The sequence below is a fragment of the Ceratina calcarata genome, unplaced genomic scaffold (genome assembly GCF_001652005.2).
Source record: "Ceratina calcarata isolate Rehan_Ccalc_2016 unplaced genomic scaffold, ASM165200v1 scaffold48.2, whole genome shotgun sequence".
Classification (NCBI taxonomy): Eukaryota; Metazoa; Arthropoda; class Insecta; order Hymenoptera; family Apidae; genus Ceratina; species Ceratina calcarata.
Genome location: NW_017172225.1, coordinates 1,215,988 through 1,226,645, shown reverse-complemented (window position 1 = coordinate 1,226,645; position 10,658 = coordinate 1,215,988). Strand labels below are relative to the sequence as shown.

Here is a 10,658-nt window from a genome sequence, read left to right as displayed (position 1 = left end):
ATCTCTGATTTTTACCAGAATTCTTTCACAGCGGTGTGATAAAACTTCTGAATGGTAGTGTATGCTAGATGGTAGGTGGAATCGCACGAATTTCTTTCGCGTCCACGTAATTGACTCGTGTATACCGCGACAACCGTCCTCGGCTTCGCGACAATACGCTATAATTACTCTCTCGCGAATCAGCGTCGCCATCGGCGCCGACGTATTTCGGAGTACACCTCGCGAATTCGGCAAAGAAGCTGCCCACGTGTAAAAAGGTGGTGAAATGCGCATAGTCAATCCCATTAGCGAATCGTACTTGTTAGCTTTACAATCCGTTTTCGCGAGTTAAGGTAATTCCTATCGCTAATTATACACGTCTTGCGAATTGCACTAAACGTTTCTATAAAAGGTACATACATGGTTTTACGACTATTGTGTTCCTGCTACGTAATCTATCACATTTACGTATATGAAGAGCGACAACTTAAAATGTGTCGCAGCTCTATTTAATCGCGTGTTCCGCATTCATTTTTTTCTCCCTAATCGCCAAGATTCCACGAAGCACAATGAAAATTGAAAAATTACTGTAGATATATCTTATTTAGAAATTGTGAAAACAACATTTTAGTTTCACGTATCAAACACGTTTCGAAACAATTTAAATACTTTTCAGGCAATAGAACGTTGCTAAGTCTGACTCGTCGCGTGTCACTCTTAGCCTCGTATACGTTTTGATCCACTCGTTTGGTCGTGGTTTTAAAAAGTCAGCGGCTAACAAAAAGGTGCCGCGATTCAAGGGACATACGACACAGAAGCGTAGGATACACTAATCGAACCGGGCCGGTGGTCCAAGAGGTTCGTTTTCACAAGATGACGAAGATGATGATGATGATGAAGTCCAAGAGGTTCGTTTTCAAGAGAATTGTACCAGATGAAATGGCTTTCTATCGGTAAAGACCAACGGGATCTTGACACGAGCACGGCATAGCGAGATGCTGGGCCATGTTCCTGGGCACCCTCTGAGTCGGCAGCCCCGAGAGGCCTCTCACGTAAGTGTAGGACACCGGGCTGCGGAGAATTCTCTTGGGACTCTTCTTCGCGTGCTTGTTCTCTTTGCCCTCCCACTTGGAGGAGATCTTCAGGGTCTGCAGTGCTCTTCGAAGGGTTTCCGCGGTGCTGGATCTCTTCAGGGAGTCGCTGTCGGTGCTGCTGTGAGCGTCCGAGGGGCTCGAAGAGTAAGACAGCGATTCGGAGGTCCTCGGGACGCCTCTCACGTCTCCTGGGCTCCAGGAGCGAGAAGATTTCGCTCGCACCCTCTCGGAACTTCTCTGCACGCCTGACAATCGTTCTTGAGAACGAGTGGGTCGACCGCGAAGCCGATCCAGGTAGCAGTGAGTCCTCGGCGATCTCGTGGAGCGGCACAGCCGCTCGCTGCTTCCGCGGCGAGACAGTCTCTCTGCGCTTCCCGTACTTCCACCGCTGCTGCATCCGCTATCGGTGCTGCACTCATCATCTACGAACTCCTGCTTCGAGGGTCCCGGTATCGGACCCATTCTTCGTTTCACGTCTGCCTTTTGGTTTTCTCGGCGATCTTCTTCAAGGTCGGTCAGCCTCGTCGTGTCTTCCATTCTCAACGACGGATAAACGCTACCGATTCGATCGAAATCACGGATCTAGATATGCACTCAACTAGCCGGTTCGCAGTCGTCTTCGACAGCTCTTATTCACACTGATCTTCGATTATCGCCTTTTTAATATGTGTCACGTGTGTTTAATTTATTCCACACCTCTTTCACCGTATTCACACTCGAGGATAACGAAATTCGTTGACGATCGATCTTCTTCCTCGTTTCCACGACGGCTCGTGTTTTTACTCGGATCGAATTAACTCGACTTTAATCGTAAACGTTTGTTGGCTGATCGTTTGCGTTTACGTACGATCTCGAGGGTGGACTGATGCTCGGCTATTCGCGGTCTTCTCTTATATAGCCGCGGGCTCACGAAGGGTCCGCGCATGTCCTCTCCACCACGTGATGGTTCGAGCCGCTTCCGCGAGAACGGGTATCGCGATGATCACATTCCCACGAATACTCATCTACACCGGGTACCGTTTCGGTATTCGCGACCCACGACGATTCATCGGTATTCGCGACCCACGTCGTCGTTCAGAAGTCTTTCTGCGGTCGCGACTTCTCAAGAGTCAGAGTCGTGTGAAGGGTAGCACAGTTCCATCAGCAAGTTCCGTGGAACTAAGAACATGCGAAACGTATCCCTTTACACGATTTGACGACGTGACAAGGAACCGAGTTTCGCGAGGAACGATCGATGCCTCGAAGACGCTCGACGGAACGAGTTCGTTAAATTTAGCTATGCCGCGATTCAGCAGGCGTCGGATGAAACGGGTGAGATAAGAGTGGAAGAAGGTAGAAAACGGGGACGGAAGAATTGTACCGCGTCTCGAAACGGAAGAGGTCGATGAACTCTCTCTCTCTCTGCGGCGATCGATGGCAAGGGGTGGATGTACCATTCAGCCGGATGCCGACCCACCGGATGCACCACCCCCTCGCAATCAATAATTTCGCAAACGCCAATGCAAATAATTTAACCTTTCGCAAAAACTCGATTAACCATCGTGCTTCAACTAATTCAATCAAACGAGTATTTAATAATCCATTGATTCGGTCAAACGGTCAGACATATAAAAATCCAATATTTCAACGAATCAATTATTTAACAGCTACTCGAAAGCGATGAATTTATTCGAGGAAAAGAATCTTCAACAACGACCACCGTATGAATTTTGGTGAATGCGCATCGAACAAGCAATTATTTAAATGTAAACTGATTGCTAGATCAATCGTGCAGTTATAATTATAAAACGGTATAATCTAATTGTGAACACAATAACATCGGCACAACTAATATAATGTGAAGAGTCAGTCATATAACAGAATCCGCAAGGAATCTTGGTAACAGCAGAGCGCCTCCTCCAAATATAGTCCCGACGTAACGCGGTTCGTTATGACTATGAGCTATTATGGACTGCACGCCCCCTGATTGATGCTTTTGTACATATAACATTCGCGATCTAATAAGGAACACGAAGGAAAAATTCGATTGCAAAGGTATTATTATGCCAGCACGTGTCAACAGGCGCCAATAATATTGTGATCAGTACACGTTGGCTACTTGCAAATGCAACGTGAGAGAGACAATTCAACGCCCCGACTAGATTAGTCCGTCCGAAAATCTGACAAGACAATCTCTGCATGAGAGCATTCCAATGGATAGACCACAGCTTTTACTGACGGTCTATAAGGAAATTGTATATGCAGAAAATATAAATACTGCATGTAATATATAAAAATAAATAGAATCATCAAAAGCAGAATGTATGTTGTCATTTCTATGAAGAGAATCCTCACCGATTTAACCCTTTGCACTCTTATTTAAAAAAAATATTTTTCTTATTTATTTTATTTCATACATACACGCACATTTAAGCAGAAACTAAAAAAAAACATTATAACAATGATCCCTAAAATGAAATACTAAAGTAAATATATATATAATAATAAAATAGGGTGGCGATTATATGGCGACATACAATAGTAAAACGTATAATGTCGCCTGTAAGTCGACATACGAGTGGAAAGGGTTAATCTATTTCGCGGACTCAAATCTTGGACTACATAATTTTGGTCTGCATCGAGAAAGTATAATTTGGCGATCAGAGGACGTGGAGGAAGGAGGGTTAACAGTCGCTGGTCGGAGTTCTTGGAAGCGAATTAACAGTGGCAGTGAACCGTAGAAGTGTCCAACGGTATGGGACATCCCTTACGCGACGTACATACATGTTTGCGAGAACATTGCATTTACCTTTACGTAATGATCTGGTATTGTTGTCGGTCTGCATAATTGACTCGTCGTTCATAAAAACAAAACTCCCCGTGAGGAGGGTGTTGCTTGCTGTTACCCCTTCGCACGACCTTGTCCGATTTTTCGTGATATCGTCATCGATGACGAACATCTTTATTTCAATAGGAAAAATCTTTTACTTCCTAAGCTTCAAGGTTTAAACGATCCATAGAATATTTCAAACATTACGATCCTTCTCAGGGTCTACGCTAGGATTCTCATCCCCAAAGACTTCTGCACGCTCTCTTTCGAATCATGCGTAAAATCTATTCAGAAGATAAGGAACTCGTTCGGTTCTTGCAAGGTCTCGTATCTACCCGTTTTCTAACGATTGCGACTTCGTTCGCACATGGTTCGCTCGGACGCGTACGTGCACACAGGTTTTTTGTCCATGTACACACACATATTTATATGACACAAGTGGGTGGAGAGCGATTATTCGGAGTGCGGTGACGCCTACGTCCAACTCTTATATAATTGGATTTACGGAGTAACGATGAATAGCGTAACAGGCCTCTGCATGATGAATACCCATTAATGAGGAAAATAAATAATCGTCGAAACGTTTGTTTGGCCGCCGCGAAGAATGAAGGCGAGGAATAAAGACACGCGCGTTTTGCGTTTAAATGGTTTTATTTGATGCCGGGTCTAAAAGTAAAGAACATATTGGCGGAGAATCGAAGCACAGTACTTCACTGAAGGTGTAGAGATGCGTTTACTGAATTTTCCGTGGGATGATAGAATGAGCGATCGGTGGTCGATTGGTTCGATGATGCGTCCTCTTACTTCTTAGAAGATATAGTTCTTGTAGATGTACGGGGACGAGGAGGCGTAGTTGACGTAGGGATAAGGCGCCGAATAGAGAAGGGGCGCACCGATGTTCTGGAGTATCGGCGTTAACGGTGCGGCGGACAGCGGGCCAGTGATCAAAGCGGCGGAGCCGATCGGTGAGGGTGCCGGGGCTGGTGCCGGAGCCGGGGCCGGGACCGGGGATGGTGCAGCCAATGCGACCGCCATCAATCCAGCGAACAACAGCTGCGCTCGAAAAATTAAATTACATTCTCCGCGTTTCTTGATGTCTATGAATAGATTATCGGCTCGCAATAATTGCAATTTCGAGATCGCTCAACGACGTGATTATTATCAGACATACATCTGCTCCACCGCAATCTCGTTACTTCGATTGATGAGTTTCTTATCATGCAAACGTTAAACTGTTACAAATTCAGTTGGAGAATAAATATTGATAGGCAAGACGACACGAGTCACATTTTTAAAAAATCGTTGTCAATAAATAATAACTAGAGTATATAAATGAAAAATATGTAATGAATAAATATATAATGAATATAAAAAAAGTACAAGTAGAAAATATACCCTTATCATAAACTAGTAACAAGAATAAGAACAACGATACGAATTAGGATAGTTTACATGTGACTTATGTGGCGTTTTACCTTCAAATTACGGATTTAGCTTCTATGTCTAAATTTTACTGGTGGTCACTCACCGTCTTGAACATGGTTACTTGGAGGGTACGTGTACAACACCGTAAGTACAAGCTGAGACGATTATACTTGAAATCCCGAGGAATCAGCTCTTATATAGGGGAAACCGCGACGAGGATTCTCATCTTTCTGCATCCCCCTACCTTTTTGCGCTCGTCCACGTCTTGTTCCTTTTACCCGTCCGCACGATGTTCTACGAAGGGCAACAGCCGGCACCCGAAGCAGATCGCTCGCTTCCTTCTTGTTGCTGTACGTAGATATTTTTTCCGAACGGCCGACCAATCGACTTCTCCCTTTGCGGCTCCCAGGAAAGGTTTTCCCGTGTGCCGTCCAACGAATCGTGGATTTGTTCAAGGTTGCGGGCTCGCATGGGATCAGGCGTGTCCCGACAATAAACACGGTTTCCTCCTTTTTCGAGCGCCCGTGCAACTTTTTTCCACCGCGAACAGCAAACTGGTTTTCCGCTAGTCGAGTTATCCTTGCCCGGTTCGACGTTTCAGGAATGATAGCTCGACAACGGCTCCGTACACGAAGAGTCTTCGAAAAATAATCGCCCGACGTCCGTGGGAAAAGTTCGTCCGTAGATGACGGCTTGAACTTCCGATAAAAATGTCGAGATGACATTTGAGAATTAAATTAGACATTTCCGAGAATCGAGACGCGAGGCACGTCCATTAAAGGGGAAACGACGCGCCCGCCTGATCTCGTCCCCGGACTCGACGAACTTGAACTTGAGAAAAAAGCGTTCGCCTCGCCTTGAAGTTCCGCGGCCTTGCGGTGGAGGAGAAAAAGACCGAGCGAGAGCTCGAGACAAAGAAGGGATGCTGTTAGATCCGGCTGGTGGCCGGTGAGAGGCGAGATCGATCGAAATCGCGCAACCGGGGATAGAAAAAGTTCGTCGACATAGACGCAACGACTGATCGATCAATTTTTTGAACGTACAGCGCTAGGCGCATAAAAAAGTAATGAAGCCTGGCTGACAAAGACGGGAGGCGGTCAAATGTGATGAAAAGTCGAACGGGAGAGTCCATAGTCCCGGATAGATCGTGTGGGAGGCAGAATGATCCGCGTAATCAGTCGGACGGCGTTATAACCTTGTTATGCGTTTCAACCGGACGAGCACATAGTCCAGAGGGTTATACAATTGCCCAGTCATGGAGAAGTTTACGTAACTCCACAGGTACCCGTAGAGGTGTCCGTCCTGTGCTTCTCTTTCGATCAAGGTCATCGAAATCGATCGATTTCGTAGAGCAACGATAGCTAAACCGAACCGCACGCGAGTAGCTTGAAGATGCGAAGCGAAAACGCGGAGCGACGGCTTGCATTCCAACGAAACTGATTACGAAGGTGGCCGCGATCGTCGGGGAGGCGAGCACTTTCGTAAGCCAAGCATCGGCTTTTCGTAAGGTGATCCGCCCCGGACGCATTGTGGTCGGCCAGTGGACATTGGTATAAAGTCAGCTCGCCGTCACCGTTCTGCACTCTTCGCTTCACAGTCGAATCGAAAACACAAGCTCGACAATGATCAAGATCACGGTAAGTGAACAAGAATCACCGTTTCTCAAGTATTTCAAATTCTATCGTTGAATACGATTCTTGTTCATGTTTGTTCTCCAAACATTTGATCGACTCGCAACGACTTCATCCTTTCTTTTTCGCTCTCTCTTTATACAATTTTATTATTTCCAGTCTACGTTCCTCATCCAGTTCTGTGTTTTCGAAACTCTATCATACGACTCTATCTTCTCATTCCTAAACTTGATTATTTCTTGCAGTGCATCGTTCTCTTCCTGGCGGCAGTGGCGTCCGCTGGATTAATTCCTGCCGCCCCTCTGGTCGCCGCACCGGCAGCAGCGGTGGCTGCCGTCCCAGCACCAATCGTGACTGCTAGAAGTAGTCAAGTCATCGCTAGGAACTACAACACTTTTGCCGCGGCACCACTCGCCGCTGCACCGTTGGCCGCTGCACCGTTGGCCGCCGCGGCGTACAGCTTCCCTGCTGCCTTGCCTGTAGCTGCACCTGCTGCGAAGATAGTCGCCGCTGCACCTGCTGCGTCGTACCCATACGCTGCATACTACACCACTCTATGATCACACCAATGATTACGATTGTCGCTACCTGATTTGTTATTTTTAAGCCTTCTCTCCATTTTTATGCAATAAACTGCAAATTAAAGCAAAGCACGCTGCGATTGTCTTTCTAAATCCCACACACCCTGCGCTATTTCTTTATTCATAAAATAGTATCTGAAATAGAGAATTGTGAATAGAACGTAGTCTAATTCAATCAGGAATTACAATTAAAGTAAATGAAGATTTATTTTTAAACGATGACTAAAATTGCATCTCTACAAGTTGAATGGGATGACAAAGATACTAAAAGTAAATATCAGGTCTAGTAATAATTAATGTCGTTTTCTAATACATAAATGAACACTAAAAAACTACACTAATTATTACTAGACATAATAGATACAACTTCAAACTGTTTTACAAGAGTTATGAGTCACTCGACGCTACTTAATACTTTGAAAGTACTCACAGCTATGACATTCTACGAAATGTACAATTTCAAATTACTTGATACGTTTCATAGCTGGTACATTAGACGAAAACTACTGTGATTCACATGAATTTTTTCTGTGCATAAAAATCATGAAACCAAGGAATTTCTTGTCAGAGGAAAATTGGATTTCTCCAAAGTGACGCGAAACGCATTACAAAAAGTAGTGTTACAGAGAGTTCGACACGATATTCGGTATGTCGATGAACCAGAAGAAAGTCGACGAGATGTATGTACAAAAGTCGACGATTCCAGCAGGGAAATTCGAATCACGTTCGACGAACGATATTCGAAACTTGTGATGTCCCAATCGATGTTTTAGACCCAAGAAGCGCGCTCGCGTTTCGTATTTAGAACAGCATATACTTAAATATAATAAACTTGAATGCCTCCATTTCAAAATTTACAGAAAGCTAGGAACTATTTTAATTTTACTAATTGACGGTCTGAACAATTTCAGATCTCGTATAATTAATTTTCTTAGAACAATTAAAGATGGAGTAACCTGTTTTTACGAATCATTACGAAATGCATCAACTTTGATCGATAGATAAAGACGGCTTAGAACATGCTGTGTAAAATGATGAAATGATTGAAAGGGCCTTAACTAAGGACCATGATTAAAGGGCTTTCCAAATTCTTTCATGAGGTACTTTCACGATCGAAGTCTTTGTACTTCTGGTTTGACGACTCGTGAAGCTCGGTGAAGGGACACGGAAAACGTTTGGAACAAAGGACGTTCAAGGCGAACTGTCCACGGTGAACGACACCGTGGCGCCGTGGGACGCGACCAGGAACCATGAGATAAAAAACGCAATCCAAAAAAAAGAAACCGAAACAAGAAGGTTAGATTCGGAAATAGAGAGACTGCTCGCAATCGCGGGCGTGGTCTAAAACGACTAAAGGTAATCTGGTATGCAGAAGCGCGTGTCTCGTTACGATACCACGAAACCAGTGTTGCGAACACGTGCTCGTCGTAGTGGGAGCTGTACCCGGACGAAACTCAGTATAAAAGACCCCTAGCTAGTCCACATGGCATACAGTTCTCCAATTGTTCTTCACTCGAAACAATCTCGAGACCTCCAACGCAAAAATGTTCGCCATCAAATTCTTGGTAAGTTCGATTCACCATTGTCCAAGAAACCGATTGTCTATAGACAATCGTCGACCCGTTTCATACAATTAATATCATCGTCCAATGATTCGTCAAGTTCTACAGTGATTACCACATCAGATTTTTGGCTCAGTATAAATAAAATCTTCTATACGTGATATCGCGCTTTAAGCGTAAATGAACGACTGGATTCATCAAAATTGATTATTGATATCATATTTATAATTTCAGGTTCTCTTCGCCGGTTTGATCGCCGCCAGCTCTGCTGGTCTGATCCCAGCTGCGGTCCCAGCAGCGGTCCCAGCGGCTTTGACGGTCGGAACGTACGCGACTAGCTACAACGCGCACGCGATTAATCACGCGTTCGCCGCTCCTTACATCGCCAGCCCTGTGGTCGCCCACGCCGCACCGCTCACCTACTCTAGCTATCCCGCCGCCTACTCCAGCTATCCCGCTGCCTATATCGCCGGCAGACGCTAAAGACTTTGTACCTGTTCACGTTCATCGCTCGAGGACAGCCGCGAACATCCGGTTGCGTGTTGCCGAAACAACTGCCTAACCTTCGATCGATCGTCCTCCAGGACTCTGGAACGTAACATCGAACGACAACGACTTGGGACACAAATGGACACTGGCGACCGCGTATCAGGATGTACCGGCCCTGCGTCCTCGCTCTTCGTTTAACTTTTCTTACTGTTTCGATCGATTCTAATTTTGCAAGAAAACAATAAAAAATTATAAGTATTCCCGTTAAAACCTTCTTGTTGTTTTATAAACCTGACACGAACAATTTTTATTTACATAATCATATGTAAAAGCTATACGAAAAGACACCTGCAGAATATATAGATATGGTTTATATTATGACTCTGATAATAATAAGTGAAATGGAAACTTGACGTCTTTCGTTGATTTCACGACTTTCAGTAGCTTCTTTCCACTAGGATTTAATTTTTATTATATTATTGTAGAAGCATATTATTTTTTCAATTCATTGTTACGAAACATCTGAAACTTGCCTGTTTCTTTACCGTTTTATATAAATAGAAAATAATACAATAAAATCAATGAAGAATGAATACGTATTATACTGCGAGTTCGATTTGAAACATCGAAACTGTTCGATTCGTGAGAAAGAGAAGAGATTATGACTACGACGAGAGACAAGTGACGATCGACACGAGGCACGAGATCCAAGGCAACCGTGAAACAAACGACGACTCGTTGATTGCCGATTTCGAGCTTTTCCATGTTTGTACTCGCTCTCACGACGAACTCGCCGTTCCGTAATAACTTCTCGTGTGTTTCGTACAAGACAGTGTCCTGAGAAAAGTAGACCTAGTGTAGAAGGCGAATAGAAGGCGTGACTACGATACGAACGTGTGAAAAGAGGTAAGAACGATGCGTGAAATCGTCCATCTACAAGCTGGTCAATGCGGCAATCAAATAGGAGCGAAGGTACGTACCGAACGAATAATATGAAACAGGGCTTCTTAAACTTTCTCGCCCGGTAAAAATGACCTGAAGTATATAAATAATTACGTAGAATATAGGCCATTATTCAGAGTCATTAC

The 10,658-nt window shown here is 44.5% G+C and overlaps 5 protein-coding genes across 5 annotated transcripts in view; 3 read left to right on the top strand and 2 right to left on the bottom strand.

Moving 5' to 3' along the window:
- Nucleotides 1-6: 6 nt before the first annotated feature.
- Nucleotides 7-2,182, bottom strand: LOC108627657 (uncharacterized). The gene has a single exon (XM_018028993.2). It carries the CDS (start codon nt 1,608-1,610, stop codon nt 927-929), a length of 684 nt encoding a protein of 227 aa, XP_017884482.1. The 5' UTR covers nt 1,611-2,182; the 3' UTR covers nt 7-926.
- Nucleotides 2,183-4,514: 2,332 nt separating this feature from the next.
- LOC113464681 (neuropeptide-like 3) lies at nt 4,515-6,078 on the bottom strand. The gene is made up of 2 exons (XM_026815746.1): nt 5,411-6,078; nt 4,515-4,935 (listed from the first exon to the last, which is right to left on the bottom strand). Exons 1-2 carry the CDS (start codon nt 5,420-5,422, stop codon nt 4,690-4,692), a joined length of 258 nt encoding a protein of 85 aa, XP_026671547.1. The 5' UTR covers nt 5,423-6,078; the 3' UTR covers nt 4,515-4,689.
- Nucleotides 6,079-6,833: 755 nt separating this feature from the next.
- On the top strand, nt 6,834-7,591 carry LOC108627591 (transcriptional regulatory protein AlgP-like). The gene is made up of 2 exons (XM_018028900.2): nt 6,834-6,944; nt 7,184-7,591. Exons 1-2 carry the CDS (start codon nt 6,930-6,932, stop codon nt 7,496-7,498), a joined length of 330 nt encoding a protein of 109 aa, XP_017884389.1. The 5' UTR covers nt 6,834-6,929; the 3' UTR covers nt 7,499-7,591.
- Nucleotides 7,592-8,978: 1,387 nt separating this feature from the next.
- Nucleotides 8,979-9,840, top strand: LOC108627861 (uncharacterized). The gene is made up of 2 exons (XM_018029408.2): nt 8,979-9,084; nt 9,316-9,840. The coding sequence occupies exons 1-2, from the start codon at nt 9,064-9,066 to the stop codon at nt 9,562-9,564; spliced, it is 270 nt and encodes an 89-aa protein (XP_017884897.1). The 5' UTR covers nt 8,979-9,063; the 3' UTR covers nt 9,565-9,840.
- Nucleotides 9,841-10,485: 645 nt separating this feature from the next.
- The window catches only part of LOC108627590 (tubulin beta chain), a 1,614-nt gene continuing 1,441 nt past the window's right edge, over nt 10,486-10,658 (top strand). Inside the window, exon 1 of the mRNA XM_026815881.1 lies at nt 10,486-10,542. Coding sequence (XP_026671682.1) covers nt 10,486-10,542 — 57 coding nt within the window. The remainder of the gene's footprint in view (nt 10,543-10,658) is intronic.